This window comes from Phymastichus coffea, unplaced genomic scaffold (assembly GCF_024137745.1).
Source record: "Phymastichus coffea isolate CEN01 unplaced genomic scaffold, Cenicafe_Pcof_1.1 PCOF00046, whole genome shotgun sequence".
In the NCBI taxonomy this organism is placed as follows: domain Eukaryota; kingdom Metazoa; phylum Arthropoda; class Insecta; order Hymenoptera; family Eulophidae; genus Phymastichus; species Phymastichus coffea.
Window position 1 is genome coordinate 557,429 of NW_026706857.1, and position 25,092 is coordinate 582,520.

General features: G+C 37.5%; 4 protein-coding genes across 4 annotated transcripts; 1 reads left to right on the forward strand and 3 right to left on the reverse strand.

Annotated features, from left to right (window-relative positions):
• Positions 1-538: 538 nt before the first annotated feature.
• On the reverse strand, positions 539-2,410 carry LOC131664861 (uncharacterized). Its single transcript, XM_058936285.1, has 4 exons — positions 2,350-2,410; positions 1,819-2,035; positions 1,612-1,698; positions 539-1,397 (listed from the first exon to the last, which is right to left on the reverse strand). Exons 2-4 carry the CDS (start codon positions 1,987-1,989, stop codon positions 846-848), a joined length of 810 nt encoding a protein of 269 aa, XP_058792268.1. The 5' UTR covers positions 1,990-2,035; positions 2,350-2,410; the 3' UTR covers positions 539-845.
• A 424-nt stretch (positions 2,411-2,834) lies between these two features.
• Positions 2,835-4,306, forward strand: LOC131664862 (mitochondrial import inner membrane translocase subunit Tim17-B). Its single transcript, XM_058936286.1, has 2 exons — positions 2,835-3,065; positions 3,805-4,306. The coding sequence occupies exon 2, from the start codon at positions 3,814-3,816 to the stop codon at positions 4,303-4,305; it is 492 nt and encodes a 163-aa protein (XP_058792269.1). The 5' UTR covers positions 2,835-3,065; positions 3,805-3,813; the 3' UTR covers position 4,306.
• A 319-nt stretch (positions 4,307-4,625) lies between these two features.
• Positions 4,626-5,325, reverse strand: LOC131664863 (uncharacterized). Its single transcript, XM_058936287.1, has 2 exons — positions 4,890-5,325; positions 4,626-4,807 (listed from the first exon to the last, which is right to left on the reverse strand). Exons 1-2 carry the CDS (start codon positions 5,004-5,006, stop codon positions 4,628-4,630), a joined length of 297 nt encoding a protein of 98 aa, XP_058792270.1. The 5' UTR covers positions 5,007-5,325; the 3' UTR covers positions 4,626-4,627.
• Positions 5,326-10,188: 4,863 nt separating this feature from the next.
• LOC131664880 (homeotic protein labial-like) lies at positions 10,189-22,589 on the reverse strand. Its single transcript, XM_058936313.1, has 3 exons — positions 22,575-22,589; positions 21,521-22,480; positions 10,189-11,073 (listed from the first exon to the last, which is right to left on the reverse strand). Exons 2-3 carry the CDS (start codon positions 22,422-22,424, stop codon positions 10,532-10,534), a joined length of 1,446 nt encoding a protein of 481 aa, XP_058792296.1. The 5' UTR covers positions 22,425-22,480; positions 22,575-22,589; the 3' UTR covers positions 10,189-10,531.
• Positions 22,590-25,092: the final 2,503 nt, after the last annotated feature.

Consider the following 25,092-nt stretch of genomic DNA (forward strand, 5'->3'; position numbering starts at 1 on the left):
TAAACTTCTTGTCGGTTATCGTATAATAAAAATTTTATATATACTCGTTTCTACTAATCCTGCATTTTTGCTTAAATTAAAGTAAAAAGAAATCTGGTCTTTTACTGCAGTTTCAGAAAACGACATAGTGTACGTTTCGTGTGAAAGACTTATATTGCAATTTATTATATTATTCAATAATGTTTTGATTGTAATATTAGGTGATACTAGACGATCCGACGTTAATATAGGCAGTTGTTAAAGTCTATAATTTTCCAAGTGAAGCATTTTTTTATAACTTTGAGTTTCGATAACCATTCTTCTGAGTCACCCATTTTTATTTACAACAGTATGTAATCATTTTCACATTAAAAATGAAACACTAAAATAAACTTAAACGAAGCTAATCCTTAAAGATTATTAAGATATTTTGGTTATGTTTGTTGTTTAAAAACGAAAGGTTTAGTGATTCAATTGTTATATACAACGGTAGATAGATTTGTTAAGCTAAAAATAAGAACTATAATCAAGATTCAACATAAAAATGAATTTTTCGCAAGTTTTTATTGTCAAAATTGCACATCTGATATTAACACATATGAAATAATTATGTAGTATAAAATTTTCTATTACACATTTAATTTATTTTTCAAATTTCATTCAAAAAACGTATCATATAGTTTTTGAGAAAACTAGCAAACATAATAGCACAAGGTAGAATCGAGTCTAAAAGAATTATGCGCTATTCAAATTTGAAAAATAGTCGAACGGTAGAATCGCATACAAAAACTATTGAAATAAGAGAAAGAGCAGAGTAAGAAAAATCACGGATCCTTCTTGGCTGACTTGTAAAGACGGTATACTAGTCATTGAGCAGGTTGTGCCTGTACAGCAGTCTCGAGAGCTTTATTCTCCTCGCTGAGCAGTGTTACTTTTTCTTCGTACTTGCCACGAAGATCTTGAAACAACTGCAGCTGCGTTTGATACTCTTTCTTCAAATCAGCGTTGAGTCTGACCGCAGCATCCATCTTATCCAGCATCGCGTTATGTCGGTCGCGTTCAGCAGTGATCCTTGATTCCATCTTGTCGACATCATCTTGCAAATGCTTCACTTCCATGTTCCGAATGTTGAGCATGTCCTTGGTGATAGCCACGACTTCCTTGAGCGAGCTTACTTGCTTGATCAGCGCTAATATTTGATTCTCTTGGCTCACAACGCGACGTTCACGGTCATCCAGTACGAGTTTCGTTTGAGCTAGGTTGCTTTTCAGATCGTCGAGTTCACGACGAAGATTACCATCGTCGCTACCTACGCCGTTTGTGAGGTTGTTTGGAGAGACGATTGCCAGGGCAGCGTTGAGCTTGCGCTCGGTCTCCTCAAGCTTCTTGCGAAAGTCGTCTCGTTCGCTCGTTCGTTTCTGTTAACATTGTGGAGTCAATTTTTTCAATAACAATTTTTTTAAAGAATCCAAAATAAATTTTATTGACCTGTTAATATAGAAAATGATGATTTATAGTTTTAGTGTAGAGCAATATGCTTTTCTAGCATGTAAATAAGTCTTTAATCAAACGTAAAATAAAATAATAAAATAAAAAATCTAAAGCGATGTGAAACATTAAACATTTACATACTTGTATTTCTTGTTGCAACTGTAAAATAGTACCAGCCTCATTATTGTTTGTTTCAGCGATAGACTCTTTTGTATTGGCGTTGTCATCCTAAAACATTAAATTGTACATTTTCTTTTTATTTTCTCGTGATTTCACTAATAAATCGTCACTGACTATCACACTACAGCTTACATTGAATTAACGTATATATCATTATCAAAGAATCACCTTTTGATTATCTTGAGGGTGTTGTGGAATTTGGCAAACTGCAGGTGGAGATTGCTCAACAGGATTTTGAGGACTTTGGGTGGGTGGTTCTAAATATTCCTGCGAGTCATTTGCTGATTCAGTCGGCTCTTTACTAGCATCACTGCATGCATTATTTTGGGCTTCCGACATTTTTCGTTATTTTAGGGATTTCAACTTCTATTCTTAAACAAATATCCTATCTAGCAAAGAATAATATATCGAAATGATTAAAAAAATTAATTATTTACGATAACACTATTAGCTATATAAAACATGATGCTTTACTACACGTCAGCTATCCGAAAGTTTGGATATATTAAATAACAGACTATTATTTAAAAAATTGTTAAATAAAAAATAATGGACTAATTAGAGAAAATTAGCCATATGCATAATATTTAAATCATAATGCATTACTGTACAAATATTTTTAAAACATCATCGATTTTTAAAGTAAAATAGAATGCTATTTTTACAGGATTAACAGTATGAAATTGACATGTATCTTACATAAATGTTATGGTGGATAACTCAATAAGTTAATTAAGCGAACCTGCGTTTTAGTTTTTGCAATAGATCTAATCGATATTTTAAGCAAAACACACGAAAGATATACATACCAGCACGCAGGCCTGATCCAAACTAACGAAAAATAGGCTTTATTTTTGGATACTCTCCGGTCACTCTATTTTTGAACGTTCACGTATACTTGTTTGCCGCCGGCTACACGTACATACATGTAAATGGGCAAATCTATGTTTACATTGACATCGCACTTTTCTTTATTGTTGAAAAAAGGGTTAACTTCAAATGTTATTAGCGTTAATAACTATTTTGTTATAGTAACAATTTATCGCCAAAAGTTGGTTAGTTATCGTGACAGTCGTCTGTACGCACCATTTTGAACTTTCCGCGTAAAGGCGCAAGTGCGAACATGCTGTTTCTCGTTAAAAAACAAAAGTCTCAAAAATGAGAGTATCAAGAATTTTTCAAATTTATTGTTTTCGAGTTTCTGAAACATAGTTTCAGATGTATAGATATTAATGAAACTGCCTCAAAGTACGAAATTCCAATATCTTAGCAATGTGAAAATTAATTAGTTTGCACGACGGTTCTGCCGCTGACTCGCGTGGTCCTTGACCGTGTGCGTTTAATATCGCAACTCGCAATTGACGTTGCGTGATTCTCCTAGTTAATGGAAAATTAATTTTCATTTTTTTTAATAGGTAAATATTAACTGTTTTTGGTATTTAATATTTTTATGTCATAAGTTTTGCGATGGATTAAAAACAGAAAAAAATCATAATCATTATATCTGTGTTTTACGTTATTTCATCATTCTAACCTTATTTTTATGTGCCTAAAAATTCAATTTGTCTAAGCTATTTATCATAAATCTAATTCTTAAAAAGACTTAATTAAAGTTACTACGATATTGAAACTTATTTTCGTACAATTTATGAATCGTAATTACCTAACTTGTCTTTATTGGATACTTTCATTCCTACAGTTTTTTTATTGTAGGCTTTTTAAATCTTGTTATATTCGTTGAAAAATAGTTTAGAATATTTTTATAAATTGAATCTATTTAACAAAACTTCATTTAAAAATATTCACTGATCATAAAATGATCAACAATACAATAAATAAATTACAGTTGTGTCCTATTTTTCATTGGTTACATTATTCATTTTCACAATCAAATACAGTCAAATATTTTTTGTAACATTTATTCTATACATCTATTAGTTATAGTTTTATCTTTTAAAATATTTTAAAAGTTGTTTACTTCTTTTTGAACAATCTTTTATTTGTTTCTTATTTTTGTCTAATAAGAATATATATAATAACATACTGAATATAAAATTTTGATGCTATAGATAATTTCTTGATATTATCAAAGATATATAGAATTGTTTCATTGTTATATAACAGTTTACTTATAAATGACTAATGAATTTTCAGAACATTAAAATGGAAGAATACGCTAGAGAACCATGCCCATGGAGGATAGTTGATGACTGTGGTGGAGCCTTCACAATGGGTGCGATAGGTGGTGCAATATTCCAGAGTATAAAAGGTTTTAGAAATGCACCAAGTGGTATAAACAAAAGAATGTTGGGAAGTTTAATGGCTATCAAACAGAGATCACCAATTATTGCTGGAAACTTTGCAATCTGGGGTGGTATGTTTTCTACTATCGATTGTACATTAGTTCACTTCAGGAAAAAAGAAGATCCTTGGAATTCAATAATAAGTGGTGCAGCTACTGGAGGTATTTTGGCAGCAAGAAATGGTTTACCAGCTATGGCTGGTAGTGCTATTATTGGAGGAGTTCTATTGGCACTCATTGAGGGTGTTGGTATTTTATTCACAAGGCTATCTGCAGAACAATTCAAACCTCCTACACTAGTCGTTGATGATCCCTCACAATTAGGTCCACCTCAACCAGGACAGCCATTGTAAAATTTGTAAAGTAATTTATGTTAAATAATTTAGAACAATTTTCAATTATAAAAGTGACTATGAGCAACAAAATAACTGCGATAACTTCCAATTTGCCTGAATGAATTATGTGTATAGATTATCAAGTACTTAGGTTAAGAAAGAAAATAATAATTGTTTTGTGTTAAGCCAATTTGTTTTTATTAAGATTTCCACTATATTAATAGTTTACATATTTATGTCATGGTAACAAGCAGTTTGCAACTCATAAATTAATGTTCAATATTTTTGCTTGTATTCCATAAAAAATTAATTATTTATATTATGTACACAAATTTATAAATCAGTCTTCCATGTCATCTTCATCTTCTTCACTACTCTGATACCTTGACACTGTTAAATCAAGCTTTTGTGAAAGAGGATCGATTTCTTTTTTTAATAGAGCATTGGTTCCATTGGTTGTAGTTTCATTAGTTTCTTGTACCTTGCTATTGATTGCATTTAGAATATGCAACTGCTCAACCTAGGAATAATGGAAAAATTATGGAGAGAATATTAAAATTGAGATCATTGATATCACTGTAAACATAAACTGAAATACTAACTTGAAGAGCATGAGCTTGAGCATTTAATTTATCAATCATTTTCTTTATACACTCCTCTTCTGCAACAAGATCTTGTTGGTAAACCAACAGTTTTTCCAAACTTTCTCCGTCAGTCATTATTTTAATTTACACATTATTTTCAAGAAAATCTTCAATATATAAATCTTACGTTTTCCAGGTTAGAATTTTACATACACAACAAAATAAGTCACAATTCGGCGTCGCCCCCTATATACTAGGACTGCGAAGAAAGCCCCCGGGTTTTCACGGGAAATTATTAGCCAGAAAAGGAAAACGGCATTAATTGCTCTAATTGTCCCTGATGTACGTGGTAATTTCCCATTTACGATTAATCCACGGGAAATAGGGGAAAATCGCATTTTCCGTTTACCTACTTACTAGATTTCTCCAGAAATTATTATTCGATTTTTACGGTTCAGGTCTTACAATTAAGATTATAATTTCCCACGCCATCCCCCGTATTTACATTAATGCTAAATATTATTAATTTTAAATAAAAATTCATAATAACATTGATGCCCCGAGTGGCAGGAAAACTGTTTCATTCCGTATTTCTACATTTCGTGGACCAAGAAGCAGAGAGTATTATATCAATGAGTTAGTATTATACACGACGTATAGACTTCAGTCAGTTTGAATCTTAGAGCTACATTTTTTATTATTTGCAGTTACGCATTCTGTTCCAGCAGTGACAAAAATATCTTTCAATAAATCTAGGAATTCCTGCAAACTTTCACACTGGCTTAGAAGGGTTATTGTCTTTGCGTATAAATCTCAGTGATTATTTGTTTTAAAATAATTTCTTTCAATAAAACAATGTATAACAAAATTAGCATCAAATTTGATTGCAGTTTTTACTGCTTGTACTGAATCCATAGTTATATTTTGTAAGCACATATCGATGTACTTGTCACAATTTTTGTTGTATAAAGCTATACTTAATCCTTCCATTATTTCTTTTGAATCAACGTATATAACATTTGGAAAATAAATTGTTTTCATATGTCGAAAAAGTTCTAATAAAAAGTAGCATACATCAAAATTATCTTCAAAACGATGATAAAATATTTGATTTGAAATAAATAAAAGTACCTAAGGGTCTGTCTCCATAGGGCCTGCCTGAGTCCGTCCGAGCCGGCCGAGATTTTTTATGGGCACGCCATCTCTATAATTTCGTGTTCATGCGTTTCTCGTATTGGCTGCGTCCGATCGGGCTCGTTTATGTAAACGCAGCCATTCACTATGAAACTCGCCATTGGATACGAAATTATAGAGATGGCGTGCCCATAAAAAATCTCGGCCGGCTCGGACGGACTCAGGCAGGCCCTATGGAGACAGACCCTAATACCTATAGCCAACTCCCCGGCTACGCCGTGTATACTACACTCTGCTTCTTGGTCCACGAAACGTAGAAATACGCAATGAAACAGTTTTCCCGCCACTCGGGGCATCAATGTTATTATGAATTTTTATTTAAAATTAATAATATTTAGCATTAATGTGAATACGGGAGATGGCGTGAGAAATTATAATCTTAATTTTAAGACCTGAACTGTAAAAATCGAATAATAATTTCTGGAGAAATCAGCTAGTGAGTAGGTAAACGGAAAAATGCAATTTTCCCCTATTTCCGTTGATTAATCGTAAATAGGAAATTACCACGTACATACATCAGGGACAATTAGAGCAATTAATGCCGTTTTCCCTTTTTGACTAACAATTTCCCATGAAAACCCGGGGGCTATCTTCGCAGTCCTCTATATACTCTGCCATAATATTTGCAACCCGCGAAGTTCCAAATCCGAATTATTTTCGACTATTCAGCATTGATAACCTGGATGACACCAAATGAGGTTTAGGTCAAGAGCTTATTTTGGCAAGTTATGTCACTTGTGTTTCTGCAACTTGCCAGAAATTATCCATTTGATGGGATCGAAGCTCAATCGTCGAAAATAATTTGGATTTTTAATTTCGCTGGTCGCATATTAATATCCGGGCAGTGTACACAAGTTTTTCAGGACTACGAATGGCCGCCGGGTTTTCAAGAGAAATTGTTGGTGAAAAAAGGGAAACGGTATAAATTACCTTGGTCGTCCTTGATATCGATAGTAATTTCCCATTTTCAATACGTAAATACGAAATAGGTGGAAATTGAGTTTATCCGCGTAGCTAAAGTATGGCGGTTTATAAAATTATTGATAAATCTTAACGTTTAAGAGCTTAAATAACGATTGTAATTTCCATTGTCATTCCCCGTATTCTCATTCGTTATAAATATAATTGATTTTGAATTACAATAAATAATCATTTTCAACGCTCGAGCGGCGGGAAAGCAAAAGTGTAATGCTGAAATCAGAACTACAGTGCTCTGACTTACCGATAGTCTTGCTTTCCCGCCGCTCGAGCGTCGAAAATGATTATTTATTATAATTTATCATTCGTATCAATTGTATTTACGACAAATGCGAATACGAGGAATTACAATGGAAATTACAATCGTTATTGAAGCTCTTAAACGTTAAGATTCATCAATAATTTTATAAGAAAACCGCCATAGTTTAGTTACGCGGATAAATTCAATTTCCATCTATTCTGTATTTACGAATTGAAAATGGGACGTTACCATCAATATCAGGGACGACCAAGGCAATTTATACCGTTTCCCTTGTACAATACAATTTCTGCAATTGAACAATACAATTTCTCTTGAAAACCCGAGGGCTAACTTCGTAGTCCTAAATTTTTCCGCACCCCGCACTCCGCAGCCGTAGCCTGTACGTAATAGCCAATCGAAAGTTATGTGACATTAGCGGAGATTTCGGATGGAACTAATTGATTTTGCATTAAACTAACAATTTATACTTTTTTCAAACAGCCAAAATTCATAACATTATGTAATATTGGACAAAATAATAATATATAATCACATTATCGTAATAATCTCTGCGCTCTGCGAATATTTACAACTGTAATAATTTGTTACGCTTAGAAAAATGAAGACGGAGTCTTCATTTAGGCGTTGGTTGCACTTAAAATCTCGGTACCCACGCATGATCCCTATGACCTCCGCCCCTTACTTCAACTTATTTTTTATCTGCAAGTACAATACAAAATAAAATTAAAAGGCGGGAAAAAACTGTTTAAAAACAAATTACCAGTAAAATTTAATTCCACAAACCTCTGATATAGACGCACGGCTGAGGTAGCGTACAGTGTGGTAGGATATCTGGTTTATTGCGAGATTTTATAGTGTATTTGTATCCGAGCGAGAACTCATGCACATAGAACCGAACCTTTGATTAGAGAATCGACTCAAGCCCTCTACATATCAAATAAAAATACCTGATTTATCGGCTACGAGTAAAGTTAGTTAGTTTTCATTTATTAATATTACAAAAAGAAATTATTTATATCTAATTACGATAAAAGAGCATACGTAAATGAAATATTAAAAAAAACAAAACACGACAGGTATAAATACAGTAATACTTTATTATTCAATCATTTCTACATGGAGTATTACTTTTTCAATAATTTATAATAATAGGAATTTCCGGTTCAGAAGCTTGTGCGAACCTACTTGATTCTTGACTACGCAGCTTCTGATAAAACTTAATTTATTTATATTCAAGTTCTACCAATAAAGATACTTGTGCAAACATAAAATATACTTTATTTATGAATAATTTATTTCCATGATTTACTCTAAAAAATGATGATTTTTACACAATCGTCAATTATTTTGTGGGCAAATATTTATATTCCATTAATTTATTTTCTCTGCTAATATGATAAAATATAACATTTGCACAAGGTACTGCTATTTACATATCAATACATAAGATATTTTGATAGAAATATAGTTTAAATTTAATTTGCATCTGTTCTTGGTTTTTGATGTATGATCTTTTCAATAATCCAGTAATAGGATACAATTTTGATTATCGTGATAGTTTTTTTTTCATTTGAAATAGTAATTGAATTTAATAATTACATATTTCTTTTATATTTCTATATCAAATTGATATGACAAATTTTATTAAATGACAAAACTAATCGGAATAGCGATAAGTTCCAATTTAGGAGCTGAAGTATTTGGTAGAACATAATATTCTACGATCTATAGCAACAAATTTTGTATCTCATTTTCATATTCTATCGCATACACATGTATCATCATATTTTGGATTTATACTACCGCTTTAATAACAGGTTAATGTTTCCATTTATTTCTTTGGTTGAGCATATTATTCAACAGATAGTCAATGTTACTGAGCACTTTTTTTTTCGTTCATAGCTTATAGTACAGTCTTATTGCAGGACTTTATTATCGTAACATATATAGATGTAGCCCATGCATAACGATGGAATGTTTGGTTTTTTCTACAGTATTTTAGAATCAACGTTATCAATACAGCAGCAAAATAGTTTATATTAATTTTATATTTTTTTCGCAGAATTATGCATGTTGACGAGCGATGAAAGTGCAAATTAAGAAAAGATCGAGACTTTCTTACTTTAGTTGGCTTTTTCAAAATATAATGGCCTTAATATTTTTTCGCTAACAATTAATGACATTTAAGTACGAAGGGAATTCAGCAAACTTACTATATTTATGTGTGATGCATTTTCTTAGGGGAAGTGTTTTATTTCATAATGGCACTACTCGTTACATTTCCAATCACATTTTTTTGAAGCCATCTTTTATGTAGTCCGTTATGTATGTACAGTCTTCAATAATCATATTACTGTTATTGTTTTGTAAATTAAAAAAATTTTATATCTGATTATAAGTACTTGTATTAATGTATTATGAAAGTTCAATTATTTAATAGCTAAAAGTGATTAGTGAAAGCAGTCGTACTTAACCACTTAATAATGATTATTACTTTCACTTTTCTGTCTGGAATTTCTGAATCTTATAACCTGACGTAATCATTTTACGTACTGTCTACAAAAATTCAATTTTGTTTTCTTCTAGTAACGTTAGTTGCTTGATATACTTGTCGGAGACATTTGTGACAAGCCTTGCATGCGCTTGAAATATCGATACGCGTACATTGAATTTGCATAATTTTTTGTACAGAAGTCAGTCACAATTAGTCTCGATAGATTTTCCATTGATAACTTATCGTTCGTTTATTTTCTGTGACTACAAAGAAAATAAACAATGAAATTTAAAATAGTTAGCTTATAGATGATTTTCATATAAGCTTTTCAAAATAATTAAAAAGCTAATGGCATCATCATTAGTATTTTTATAGAAAAATTTTCCGCGCACAATAAACTTGACAAATGCAAGATTAAAAAAATTAAAATAAACAGCTTTAGTATAAAAATCCAGAAAAGTCGATGTACGTACAGCAACAACTCTCTACACATCAAAATCCTGCACACAAGTCCGTAGCGCGCTCCCGCTTCCGACGGCACAGCGAAAAACACCATCTAACAGCCTTAAGTTTCTTATATCATTACATTTGACTCTTAATATTTTACACGCAAAAAACTATAAAACTAAACATTGAAAGTCTGCAGCAATATCGTCACTGTTGTTTTTCAACCGCGATGCAGAGTAGTTAAAAAGTCCACGCGTCATTGTCATCCTACTCGCAATACTCGTATCAGTCCTTGGCAGGCGAGTCGCGACTGTTTTCCGAGCCAGCGAATCCGTGCAAACCCATTCCCAAGTCCAAGCCCGTCGACGAGCTTGTTGGCGAGTTACTGGTACTTCGTGCACTGCTCGAAGCCAAGCCAACCGAATTGTCGCTACCGGCAACTGCGGTAGGTATGAGTCCTTCCTTCATGCGCTTTTTCTGCTTCATACGTCGATTCTGAAACCAGATTTTCACCTGGGTCTCGTTGAGATTGAGCGAGGTGGCTATTTCAATGCGGCGTGCTCGTGTCAGGTACTTGTTGAAGTGAAATTCTTTCTCCAACTCCGTGAGCTGTTTGTTCGTGAAATTGGTGCGACCGGTGTTATTGAAGTTCGCTGCTGCCGCGGCCGCTGCTACGCTCAGCGATACTCCAGCAGGACTCAATGCGCCGCTCCCTCCTGGTGAGATGGAACTAGGTACCAGTGCACCGGGATACACCGCACCTACCCCCGTGGACACTGCTACTGGATTGCCGAAATCGCCACCGATGATCGTACTTGTCTTTGGCGCTGAAAAACAAAACGGATCATTGCTGTTAGGTTTGTTGTCATTTTCCTCGATTTTCTTCTGAAATATGTCATAGGACTGGAAAAACTCAATAAAGAGCCAACTTTTAATCAATTATCTTGAACAACGCTTTACACAGTAATAATGTGACGAAATGAAGAAAGGATTATAGCTGACCAGTGCAATAACTGACGGATTAAACCCTATTATTGACGGACACCCGTACAGACTGACCCATCCGTCGCAGCTGCTTCCACAATGATTGCGCGCAGCTATATTTACCTATCTGCCGTTTACATTTCCCCAAAGGTTTTCTTTCATCTAACATCTCTTTACTTAACGTATATAGTCTTATTTTACGTAATCGGCTAAAATTTTTCAACCACTTTCGTTCTGGAATTAACACTCGGCTCGTCGATCAAGCGTTTGCTTAATGCACTTGTCTAGCAGCGACGTTGACATTATGAAAATTAGGCATAGCACTTCCGCTCAAGATATGTGCTCATCGCTAATTTACTTAATGGAAGCGGGCAAGGAAAAACTCCCTGTTTTATGGGCAAAAAAAAAATATATATATATATATGCATACATTTTTCCTTAAAGCAGAAGTCGCGTCGTATTGAGATGCAAATATAGATTAATATAGCTTATTGCGCTAGAGTGAATGTCTTAGCTTTGGTTAATTGATCAGTTATACATTGTTCGTAAACAATAGACTTGCCATCTGCCTGCAGATGTCTATGTTACGTCTGCAATTGAAAATTGATCTGCTGTTCACGATATTACGATCGTAGTATTACAGAGCAAAAGTCAAGTGCATTCCGAAAATTATTGGTGATAAATGTAAAAAGTTTAAGCTGAAAATTCTACTTTGAAAACTCTTCTCAATTCACGTTATTCTTGCGCTTTACGCCTGCGCAAAAAACCCGACGCATCCCTATCCTACCGTTTGGCTTTGCGCTTCTCTCGCTCTCGCTAGTCGCTAAATTGATGAACGAGCAGCTAAAAGAGAACAAAAAAAGGCCTACTCGACTCGAGGCGTTCTATCTCCCGTGCTTAATAGAACTTGTCCAACTCGATTATTTACTTAGGAAATTCTTGATTCGGCAAATGCTTCTGCGGCCTCGCGCGACTCCGCATTTCGAATAAGTGACTGATTGCTTCTATTTCATATACTTTTTTCTTCTTCCTTTGCCATAGTTTTTTCTTATTTCGGGTCACGATAGGAAGAAAACTTTGGCGACGCTTTTTTTTTCTGGTTTGGGATTTCGCGTCGATCTCATTGGAAGTCTTTCGATACTTTTTCTTTGAATCGAATAATTCGGCGATAACAACGGCGGCTTTTCGATAAATAATTGTTATTGCTGTGCTCGAATGCGTTCCAATCGAACCCAATGAAAATAATTTCCTTGCGCGCACATTCACACATTCACACACATCGTTTGCTCGGTCCGATATCCGCGCAGATTGCGCGCTGGCCGTCGGTCGGAAATTATTTGTCGCGCTGACAAGTGGTCCGCTCGATAGTTAAAGCAATGCGCAGCGCCTAGTCAGACGTTGCGCGAACGAGTGCAATAAAAGGGTTCAGACGTCGACGAGAGTCGCTAATTAACTTTCTTTCCCTCTCTTTCTGACTGGAGCGCGTTGAAGTAGGACCAAGAAAAGTGTTAGCTTCCGCAAGTGCGCTCAGTGATTACATTGTCAGGCCGAGATATCGCACGTTATTACCACTTGACGCGGAATTCTTGTTGAAAGATAAATAATTAGCTATTATTTTTGGTTTACGTTTTATTGTGCGAAGGATATCGCTCGATGAGAACTTATAGGTTATTTGGATAGTAGGATACTTGAAAAAATAAATGAAATACGGTATGTTCATGCATAGAGGGATGAGCTGTACGAAAATTATTAACTGTTAACGTGTGTTGTAAGGTAAGATTTCCTTCTTATGATGCAATTGAAATGCCAATTTGACAAAAAACGCATTTTTAAGCTTAATCACGATATGCCTAAATCGAAAGATATCAAAAGTGCCAATATAAAAACAAAGGACGACAAAATGTTGACTCGTTTTTTCATTATTAAAATATTCAGAACTCTGATTTTTTTTAACATCGCAACTGTCAACCACAACAAAGAAATGCTTTTCATTATTGATATTCATTTTTTATATTAAAGAACAAAAATGTAACAAGCCTTTCAATCTCAAAAAAAATAAAACGCACTTCAAATAGCCAAAAGCCATAGGGTGGTGGTTGTATATTAAGACGAGGTTGCTCAAGACGTCGTCCGGTTATATGTAAGCCGCGCACTCGACCTCGACGCAAAGGAAAACGGGGCTACGGCTTGTGCCGTGTGCTGTATCGATTTGTCGTCCTTCTCTCTCTTTCCTCGTAGGCACTTAACTCTGCTCGACCGCCTAATCACGATCCGCTTACCGAGCGTGAAGAGAATACTTGGATATTCAAATTTGTCGAGGTATTTGCTTTACAATTTTGACTGATATTATATGATACATGATGCTAGGATGGTAGAGTGATTCGACTGTTTTCTCACTGTACGTAACAAAGTGTTTTTTTTTTGTTCAAGTCTACTAGTTTAGATGCAATGGAGCTTAGAATACTTTCGGATAGCCACGAACGAAACTGTCAAAATGCTGCTTTTAAGAAATATAACGATTTCCGAAGTAATTAAGCATCGACCTGTCACTTATTTGATTCCTCGTCAGCCAAAATTTATGCTAATCAATCGCTCGAAGCCGTTCCGAAAAGTAGATTGTTGTGTTGACCATCGCGTTGACGTTTCTCTCAAAGCTAATCATATCTATCCAAATTGACGTGGTCAATCAAGAAAGGCTGTGTATATTTATTCCGTTGCGAAGTGAGCTTCTTCCGTTATGAATACAGCGTATAATCCGTGTACCCGTGCATTTAGGAAGACGTTAAAAGCCCATTCGAAGAGAGAGAGAGAGAGAGAGAGAGAGAGAGAGAGCATCGACTAAAAAAATAAAAAAGAAAAAAAAAGCGGAGACCGTGAGTTTTATGGGTTGCTTTGAAGCATGTGATTGCATCTGTTTTGGACTGGAAACTCGATAGCGATCAAATACACCTGGTCTTCCGGGCGTTCGCCCTCGCGCTGACTTCCCGCCCAACGCACCGCCGCACCGCCACGAAAAGTCACGAGCGTGAATCTTATCTTCGCTGGCGAGAGCTGCTTTAATTGACTTTTAATTTTCTCGCTCGAGAATCGCATCGCGCGGCTCGCAATCGATTCGCTCGACGACGCGAATCGCCACGTCCCCGCCGAGTCGGAGAATCGAGCGCCCGCATGTGCAACACGGCGTTTACACGAGCGATATCCTCTTGCATCATCTGCGGCTACTCAGCAACGGCCCTTAGCCGCTCGAATAATATTTGAATTGCATAATGCGCGCGACAAGGGTCGTCGGAGGCAGATGATACTGTGTACTCAACGGATTGAGCCTTTCTTCCGCGCCCCGCGCTCAAGATCGCCGCAATCGTTTCGTACGGACACGATTTTCGTAACCGTATTAAGAGACATTCCTTTTTATTTCCGACCGTTACAATAAATCATCTCATTGATTTGCTTCAATTTAACTATTAGTGGCTAGGCGTTTCACAGATTAATTTGATTTGCCACTTGGAAAAACTCACTGCAATTGTTCGCGTTACATTGGTTGTTGCTGGAGTATGAAAAAGTGTATTATATCATCGGAAGCTCCTCATCAAATTCACAACTATTACCGCATCACATTTCAAAAATGGCTTATATCAAATTTGATTTTCTATCGGCACTTTGTATCTCACTAATCAAAAAAGTAGTAGATACGACAAGAGTGATTAAGCGAGTAACAAGTTAAAAATGACACTCAAGTCCTACATTTTTTTTTCTCCCTCCCGACTAAAAGTCAAATTAGGCGCTGATAGTCTAGACGCACGAAAAATGTTGGTTGGCTCGCGGGCTCACGGTTCAAGCCCGTACACACACACATAGACGCGTGTGTATGAGAGAGTTGCCGCGTGCACGTCACTCAGTTCATGTTCGTTCGAAGGTATGAGATTAAATCGCGCGCGCGCGAGCAGCCGCGAGAGAGCCACTGCTGCTGCTGCTGCCGCTGTTGCTTTTGATATTATTATTTCCACGCTCGCGAGTCCCGAGAAATTGCTCGATACGGATTTCTGATACGTCCGAATTCTCGTGTAATTTACTTTTCTGCTCGTCGCTACAGTTTGAAACGCGCTGCAATGCAACATTGGTAATGTGATAAAGGATCTTTGAGTGATGTGTTCTTATTAGATTAAACTTTAGCGGGTTATCTTGGCTTTTGATCTTCCCGAGTCATCCTGATTTTTTTTTCTTCAACTCGTGAGCGAAGATCAATTCGGGCCGAGCGAGACCGAGAGAGAAAGACGGCATGCAGAGCATGTTTGGAGAATGACGGCTTATAACTGTACCGATGACGAAGATGTTTGATAATTAAATTAAGCTGCTACTTCATAACGAGAACAATTCGTCAGTTTGGAATTCCGACTCGCACCGTTACATCGATTTGCGCAAATACCAAAAGGAGAACAGAAAAACTCGAACAGTGCTTACTACCGCTCAGGTAAAACACCCTGTACGGCTGAATCGCTATCGTGAAATCTTTCAGTGGCACTCTCCGTGGGTAATATCAGAGCCACCGACTCGCGGCGTTTATTATTGTCCTCGCATAAGCGCCGCGTTGTATCGGTAATGGGTTTATGATATAGGTAATACTACAAGTCACGGTATAAATCCAGAGGGCCACATGCAAACGAAGGGGAGACTTGGCGAAAAAAACAGATTCGAGAGAAAGAGCTTTTTAAAAGCTCTCGATAAGAAGGGAAGCAAAGTCGCTCATAATCAATTTGTCGATCTATCAATCTTCTGACATTTTTTTTCTCGGTTGGACGACGGACAATCCATTGAATTTGATCTTGGTGAGATACTGTAGAATACGGGAACACGAATATAACAATGGCAAAGATTTGTCGGGTATGAGTTATACCATCTGTTGGCTTAAGGTTATTATGCTTTACCCATGGATCTTGATGAAACGCTTCAACTGTGGAAATAACAAACTGTATGTTCATTCGATATGTACAAGTTGAATGAGAATCGTTTTACTCAAAGACTTTTACAAAAATTATTTCTGCTTTGCAGAAAGAAAAAAAATACTCAAAGCTACATTCTTTTCCCGTAAGACCATATTGAACTTCCAGAAAGTAGCTCGTCACCGACGTCCTAAAACGAACCACATCTTATATATTTATATATATATATATATATATATATATATATATATATATATATATATATATATATATATATATATACAGAGAGAAAAAGAGTGAGAAAGAGTGAGAAAGAGAGAAAGAGAGAGGTCTGTGGTAAAGTGCCCACGGAAATGAAAATCACCGTGGCGCGAGACACGTGGACGTTGTGCGGTTCGCGGGGGGCTGCCGTTCGAAACACGCGAGGAGCGCGCGCGATCCTCTGATCCCCTCAACTGATATCGGCGACTACTCGCAATGCTGCAGCAACGCGGTCACTATAACCCAGCGACTCTCTCTCTCTTTTTTCATTCTTTTCCACGAAACCCCCGTCACACGAAACAGAGCTTTTTTTCAAATCAAGTTCACGGTCTGCGCTCCGCTCGAGTCGAAGAAAAGGAACAATCACCATGTTAATTCGCTTCGATCGCACGCGTTTTTATTCTCTCAGTTTTGTTTCCAAGGGCTTTTTACCTTTTTACCGGCAGGCGTGACTTGGTTAGGACATAGATGCCTGTATGCGAGCATTCGGTCAAGTTAATTTACTCTTGTGATTATGTACATTTTAATGTTTTGTGATATGACGTCATCGAGCGATAATCTTTCGTGGAATTCCCACGCAAATAAATCATTCGTCCGTGGTAAAAGTATTAATTCGAAGATTTCTATTAAGCCTTGTTTATTTATAAAACAAGAGCTTTTCGGTCGTGTATTAAAAACGTTGATTTTTCAAAGAGCGCAGCTATAAAAGCAACCGAATCCTTCTCCTTTTTCAGGTCACACGCACGAGTGCAACTCTCGTAATCCGTCCCGTAAAACCCGATGAAACGACACACAAAACGCGAAGGTTTATGTGCCAATCGCGATATTGCGAGCGAGCTTAGCCTCGTAAAAGTTGGTGCATTTATGCGACGTAGCGTAGTATGATTCACACGTGCTCATTTTCTGCTCGACGTTTTGCCTTTCGTTTAGCCGCGGAGGCGCAATTGTTGTTATTGTTTGCTGGCTGGTTTGTACCGAAATTAATAAATTGAATGAAGGCCGGGAAAGAAGGCACGCCAAGAAAGCGTTCAAACAAGAGAGCCGAGTATTTCCTGGCGCGTCCGATTCTGTGTGTACGTGTGTATAACGGGGAGCCAGCTCTCGTCAGCCATTGAGTACATCGTCGCCGGGAAAAAGAAATCGAGTTTCGTATGATAGATCGTCTCTGTGTTTGGCTTGATGGCGACGCGTCGTGCCGTCACGCGCACGTTATACACGCGCAAAGAAACGAGAGAGGGATGAAAAGAGCAACGGGTAGGGGAGGGGGAGGAAAAGAATGCTCATCTCGGGGGATACGAAAGAGAGAGGGGGACGAGAGATTCAGCGTAATGTGGCCCGGCCAACCAGAATTTACCGAAAGAAAAAAAATCGCTTCACGAGCTGTATAACCACGCCCCGAGTCGCTATTGTTTGTTGTATACTGCTGTTGTCGTTTTTTCCAAGTTAAGCTTCATGATTCTGTATGGAGGAGACATTTCTCGATTGTGATGCTAATCGGAGCGTCAGTTTTCGTTGCTGTTAGTTAAGAACGCGAATTTATTGTTGCATCGGAAATAACTGCGGTATCTGGCGAAATAGTTTCTCCTCACCGAGATTCAAATTGTCGAAATGAACAATGAAGTATCTAAAAACAAACTGAGCTCAATTTATTAACATTGGAAGAAAATGAAAACGGCCCGCGTAAAATTGTGCGGAAGCAGCAACGAGGCTAACAAAAAGCACGCGCACTCGCAGAAGCGCGAAACCCAATCCTCGCGATAAGCATCGAAATGAAGCCGCGAAATTTCAGTATACATTTCGGCCCCATCCACGTACGCACGGCATGCACGCATGGCAACAAGTTGACAAAAGGCAAAGATAAGCCGGCAATTGGCTCGGAGTGAGCTTTCGCCAGAAGAGGGTGAAATGCTCTCCTGAGAAGGGTTTGCATGTCTGGAGGCAATGAGCCGCGCGTGGTCCGTCATCATCTCCCCGTTGCCTTTATTAATTCGACTATAATGAGCTTTTAAGCGCGTGAGCCGAAGAGACGAGCGGTTTGTTCAAGATTGCGAGCTCATTGGCAGTTAACGCGCGTGCTATTAAGTTAAATTGAGCTTGCTTACGGCCGAGAGACGCCGTATTCCCGCTGCATGTGCACCGCGCCCGTTTACTGCCGCGCTGATCGCATGAGCGCATTCTAGATAAAAATATGAGCGCTGGCGGATGTACGAACGCGGGAGAGGGACTCTCTCTTCCTTTTTTTATTTCTTTGACTTGAGTATACGTATTACGCAGTCGATATGTTATACGGGAAGTCGAGGTGCACGACAATTTCTTGGCTCTTTTGTTCGCTCTTCGGGGCGCAAACTTGAGCGCGCCGATGAACAACAACACGCAAAATTCATATCATTCCCATTCCAAGATAAACTTGAGACGAGAGCGATTATCTTTTAGAAATTTTATTGATTTCGTAGTGTGCGTACATGCTGACCGATCGAGCCACTCGTGACAAGACGTGTTAACTGTATCGCTTGGTGCCGCTTTTTATCCTCTGTCAGTATCTTAGATCGCCGATATTGGACTGTTTTAGATTGAACGATTATTTTCGACAGCCCGGCAACATTGTTGCTATTACTAACAAAGAAAGTTCAATGTATTTTGCTTTATATCTTTATGTATAAACACATTGACCAGTATGAATTTTCTTGTAATCTTGACGGTAATGATTTGGTATCATTTGAGGAAAACCGTCTAGACTATTTACAACCGCGGAGATAATCAAGTTGGGATTGAAGACTCGCCGTGAGAATGTGTAATTCACTGCTTTGTAGCTTGTTCAAAATAAGCACTAATACCAACATTTTGCTGACTATTCTATGTGTTGTTATACTCTATAACATAGTGCTACTTCAAACATCAATTGCAGTCGTAAAATTTATCGCGAGCATATTTCACTTTACCAAGAATGTATATTTGTTACCATAGATCACGACGCAAATTTGTCAAGTGTCCGAGAACCATATCTTTGTCATTCTTTAGTTATCGGATATATAATTCGAAAGCATAAAGTATTTATTATTCGCGGATCAACGCAAGAATAGCTATGATACACAAATTTAAATAACTTCTTATCGAAGGTCACAAACTAATAACGTTCGAGGATTTCAAGTTCAAACACAGTATTTTGAAAAAAAATTTTACTTGATGATGCGCAGCAGAGCTGACGGTAGTCTCCGTGAGATAATCGTAGGTGATTATTTAGTAGTTCAATTATTCGTAAACTGGTACGTCACTTATCGGTGCGCCAATCATTGCGTCTTAATAGAAACAGTTTTTCGATAAACTCATAGGCAATTATTCAATCAGTTAGTGATATAACAACGATTAGACTATTATTTCACTGATAAACCTACGTCATTTTAGATTTGTTGCCATCGTGCAGGAAATAATCTCTTTAAAACGTTACATTCACGGGTTACAGTTTCGATGATGTCGCGGCTTATAAATCGCATGTTTCCATCTTCAAGGATATTAATCGCGTTGAAAAATTAAATGACTGTAATATTAACGAAAAAATTGTAGTTAGACCAATATAAACACTTTTACGTTCAGTCTATCAAATAATGAAAAAATTGTTACAAAATCAATACTACTATCTTTATACTTCTATCGGAAATCGAATATTGATAAAAACATTTGTTTGTTTAATCTAAAAATCGATTGTGTTTTTTAACTATCCCTTGAATTTATACGTCAGTTACTATTATGTCTATCTTCATTAGTGTATCTATTATTCTAAATCACAAACAGAGATTTCCAAATTAAAAAAGAAATAAGTAAATTACCAATCAGTTACTAAGATTAAGCGAATAGTTCTGTATTTGACGTATATCGTCAAATTTAATCAATAAATAACCAAAATTTTGTTACTAATGATTCTAATATAACAGTTTCGTTAATAAAACCATCAAGCTCATATCTTCAGCGCCCTTGACAGATGTCACCTATGCACATGTCCTATCGACGTGCAATTGCCGGCTTCAGTATAATGAAGTTTATCTTGGTGACTCGTAATGCGCGTTCGCGATAAATCGAAGGGTGTAAGTGCTTCTCCCTGTGGCGCGCGAAGTATACATGCGCGCGCGCGATTGTAACGTTCGCCACTGACAGATAGAGAGTTGGCAAGCGCTTGTCACGTTTGATTTATGGCCGCCGTCCCGTCGCGTATTCGCTTATCTCGCGCTTATCCCTTTTCATCCGTTGTGAGTAACTTATCTGTTGCGCTCGTTGGCCAACTCCACTTCTAGTGTGCCACCATACGCTGATTTCCTCAATTTTCTCTCTTTTTCACTTGTGGCAGATTGAGACGTTTGATATTACTTTAGTAGTAGTTTTAATTTTTCAGTAGGACGGTTTTTTGTAAATCAAAATATCATGTGTGTGCTACTGGCGATGATGGTAATTCAATTAGCAATTTTATCAGGTAGCGTTTTATTTGATTTACAAATTATGTACTTGATATTTTAGCTACTTGTGTTTAGCTTTTATTGAGATGCTAAAAGTACGCGTTGGACTATCTGATATAAATGTCTGTATGTTGAATATAATTAGAGCAAAAGAAACAAAAAAATATTAATTTTGCATTAACATTAATTTGATGATATTTTAAAAATTTGAGGTGAAGTTTTTCAGAGCATAGGCAGGTACGAGTCTTTTACATTTTCATCCGAAATTTACTGTAAAACATTTTTATGTTGATAAAGAAATGTTTACGCAAAACAGTTTGATTTAGAATGAATCAAAATGATGCCACAGACAAACAGCATTTTCTATGGAGCAATTCTAAAAAAAATATTCTTATTTCAAATGAACTAGTTGAAGAATTAAGCGACCTCATCCAAAAAGTTATTAATAATCATTATAGTGCAATGAAATTCTTGTCGTATCAGTTTGACGCAACGTTCCCATACCGAATCCGTTACCCGTAGCTGCATAATGTTTTATCCCGGCCACTGGCGCGAGATCATCAGTCTGCAACTGATTGAATGATGCTGCATCTTTGTATCGTATTTTGCACTCTAATTTCACGCTGTAAAGACTAAAAAGCAGTCACCTGCGGGTTTAGGTACATTCCTCTTGACCTGCATCCATTTGTAAGTGGGTACAGATTGTGCCGATGGTTGCTGAGAAACTTGATGTTGTTGCTGCTGTTGTTGCGCCTGATGATGATGGGGTTGCTGATGATGATGCGGATGATGATGCGTATGGTGATGCGAGTGCACGTGGTTCGGATGGACCGCTGGCTGTTGCGATTGAATGCCATGATAAACCACGTGATCTGGAGTCTCCTCTTTGAAATGTTGCTGTTGCGAATAGACACTATCCTGTCGGACATTGCTAGCAGACGTGTACTGTTGCTGTAGAGTATCATCATTTAATGGATGAAGATAAGTCGGTGCGATCTGGTAATCGGTAGAATCATGACTAGATTGATGCTGCTGAAGGTCCGGTAACTCGGATGCCCTGAGAATCGGTGGACCCAAGCTCGTTGGATGCTGCTGTGCTCGGTGTTCTTCAGCCCTGTAAATCGCCTGTACCGGTTGGTAACTTTGATGATGCTCGGCTCCAAACCCCGGCGGTTGGGTATTCGCATAGTCCAAATTGGTATAGCTCAATCCATTTTCCGACGAGATGATCGGCGCTGTACCCTCCTCCGTCGTATAAAAGTTTTGCTGTGGTGGCGTACTGCTACTGGCGGTTGCATTGTTACCGTCGGGTATGAAATTGTCCGGACTACTTGAGGTATATGGAGTTTGTGGATAGTAATGAGCAGTAGCAGCGAGTTCGGGTGATGAGGAGACAGAAACGTGTCCGACGGATTGGTGGTGATGGTGATGATGACCGACGGACGCTTGATGATGATGGTGGTGATGATGAGCACCTGCAGCGAAGCCGTAGTTCGGGTAGGAGTCAGACTTGCCGTAGGTACCGTACATGCCCATGTCCATCATCATCATCCTCGCGCCGGAATTGCATTAACCTTCTCTTGCTGGCGCACAAACTTATGGTTGTCCTTTACGAGTAATTTATCGGTTTATTAAATAATTAATTCACATATGCACCCATCAATGTTCCTTTAATTAGCCTATTTCCATGTAAATCTTTACATTTTGAATTTGAACGTAGACTCCATGTTTAGCGATCGAAACAACTGTTTAGTTCACGTATTTTGTATTGTTGTAAATCGATTAGAACGACTAGCCACCATTAAATATACGTAGTCAATAAACCATCAAATCACTTAATCATGTGTGTTCAATGAGGTGCCCCAAGGCTTTAGCAATCGTTCGCACACTCTCGTATATTGTTCATTCCTTTCTCTTTGCGTGAAAGTCGCGCGTGACCGCCGGCGTCGACTGCTAAGAGCGAACTAACTGGGCAGGCAGGTGACGCAGGTAAAAGCCAGTTTCTCACTCCACTTTTTGTTGCCGAGGGGAGAGGGCTGAACCGTTTCTGTACAGTAGGCGTTTCCCAGCTGGCCACGTGATCGTCAGGAGGCGGAGTTTCACGACCAATCCAATGCTTTGCTCGAGAGTCAGCGTGATGGATCATCTTTTTCTCTCTCTTTCTCCGCGTGTGCGGATTTCACGTACGTTTTATCTGGCTCGATGCAGCCGCCCAGCTTTTAACTTTCAAAACGCTACCACCCAGCCCACACCTGTCTCTCCTTGCTTTAATTTAATTAAAAGAGACGTTTGACGAGTTCATCAACTGACGCATGCAGCGATGTATGTGTGCCCGCGAATGTGAAATACGATGATGCGAATCTTGCGGTTTCTCCGGATTCGCGCTGAGAGCGACGCTCACTTGCATGGATTTCCTTTTACAAAATTGCCTTTCTGATTAATCGTTCAGTGCATTTTCATACAAATTCTCGTTACCTACAGTTGGCTTCAATAAATTCTAAAAGAAATTATTTGTATAATGAGGATCTTTTTGTTACAAAATAAAATATGAAAAATGGAGATTTCATTATTATGAAACTTTCATTACTAAAAACTTATTTATGTATGTCAATGAAGTGTGATGCGCTTGAAATAATTAAATAAAGTTATAGTTGACATCGCTATTACAGAATTTTGTATAATGCTAACGTTATTGTGATTCACTCAAGTCTTACTGCGGAAAAATGCAATTGGGACGACGTGAAATCTTTTACAAAGCGCTTACATTCTATTACAAAACATTCCTTTCCAACATATGAACACGGAAAAAGTTATCGATTTTCCTAAAAAAAATTGTATAATTATTTTAAGAGAATAGGAAAGAAAATACTAAATAGCCGTCCAATTACCAGCCAGCCGAACAAATATGCCCGTTTAAAAAAAAAAAAAAGAAGAAATTGTTGTCTCGATGGCAGCTGGTACAAACTGCCGTATAAACGGTCCGCTCGGTTGCTGGCGCGATCGTTGATGCGAGATACAAAAGCTCAGGCAATTTGTGAGTTTTCAGTGGGTTTCAGCAGCGCCGTGCGATCACTTAATTCGTTGGCTGCGCGCCGCTGCGCCACGAATTCATCATCCGCGTGTCGTCGGCAACTTAAACTAACAATGCGCCTCTGCGACCAGCAGCTTTAGCCACGCAAAGTCCCCTTGACTTTCTTCCTCAGATCTATCTTATGCACGTCACGAGGATGTGTGTCACGAGGATTTTCGGAATAAGAGTATCGTTAACTGCTTCCAACTTCGTTTTATTTGTGATCGCTCAATCGGCATCTGTAATATGTGAGCAATCTTGGTTTGGATAGGACCGCTATATGTGAAACGTTTTATGCCTACAATATTTTTGTATTTATATATTCACGAGAAGTTGTGTATATATCCTTTTTGGTAAGTCGATGATGAAGACAAATGACACTTTGGAGAGATGAAAAGTTGAAGGATTGTTTTATGATCGCGTTAATTGGGCGACACGAAAGCGCTGTTAATGAAAATGTAATTGTAACGATTAAGCGCACTTTGACGTTATGATGATTAAGTATTATGCATTGGCTCACAAGCTACTACTGTTGCTGTTGCTGCATTATGATTTATGTCGGACCGATCACCGTTCTGTATTTAATTTATCTTTAAGGAAAATAAAGTTATATCAGCATTGAAATATTGCAGTTTAACACAAAAATGAACGAGGTGTGAATAAATTAGCATCGTAGATTTCACAATTTACCAGATTTCACTTACACAAATCTATCACATTATATTACAACTTATTATTTAGTTTTTCAACTATAGCATCTTTTAGAATTATAGCAGTGTGTCCACATCAAATTTTTACGTAAAAATATGCATTTATAATTTGAAAACAACTTTTTTCACTAAAACCAGTATGCAAAGTAGAGCGAAAATGCTGGCCAGTGATATTGCATATGAATTAATTAAAAAATCGTCGAAGATCACCACTGAACAAGACGTTCGGACCCGTCTAACTCACGCGCGCGCATTGCAAGTCGCGAAAAGCAAGCGCATGAATTTTTATGCTCGCTTATCGAGCCTCAACGCCATATAACATCTGAACACGATAAAGCGATCAAGCAAGTCCAGCAACGGCAGCAGCAGCTGAATAAGTGATCTCGCGCAAATGATCGCGAACGAGGCGTCGAAGACACTAATATATGAACGGGAGATG

What these genes read in the sequence shown, in the direction of transcription:
- LOC131664861 (XM_058936285.1), bottom strand. Translation starts at nt 1,989, where the DNA reads ATGTCGGAAGCCCAAAATAATGCATGCAGTGATGCTAGTAAAGAGCCG. An exon ending in ACCCTCAAGATAATCAAAAG is followed by an intron (nt 1,699 to 1,818) that starts GTGATTCTTTGA and finishes TTAATGTTTTAG; the next exon opens with GATGACAACGCCAATACAAA. An exon ending in AGTTGCAACAAGAAATACAA is followed by an intron (nt 1,398 to 1,611) that starts GTATGTAAATGT and finishes CAATGTTAACAG; the next exon opens with AAACGAACGAGCGAACGAGA.
- LOC131664880 (XM_058936313.1), bottom strand. Translation starts at nt 22,424, where the DNA reads ATGATGATGATGGACATGGGCATGTACGGTACCTACGGCAAGTCTGAC. An exon ending in GAATGTACCTAAACCCGCAG is followed by an intron (nt 11,074 to 21,520) that starts GTGACTGCTTTT and finishes TTTGTTTTTCAG; the next exon opens with CGCCAAAGACAAGTACGATC.
- LOC131664863 (XM_058936287.1), bottom strand. Translation starts at nt 5,006, where the DNA reads ATGACTGACGGAGAAAGTTTGGAAAAACTGTTGGTTTACCAACAAGAT. An exon ending in CTCAAGCTCATGCTCTTCAA is followed by an intron (nt 4,808 to 4,889) that starts GTTAGTATTTCA and finishes CATTATTCCTAG; the next exon opens with GTTGAGCAGTTGCATATTCT.
- LOC131664862 (XM_058936286.1), top strand. Translation starts at nt 3,814, where the DNA reads ATGGAAGAATACGCTAGAGAACCATGCCCATGGAGGATAGTTGATGAC.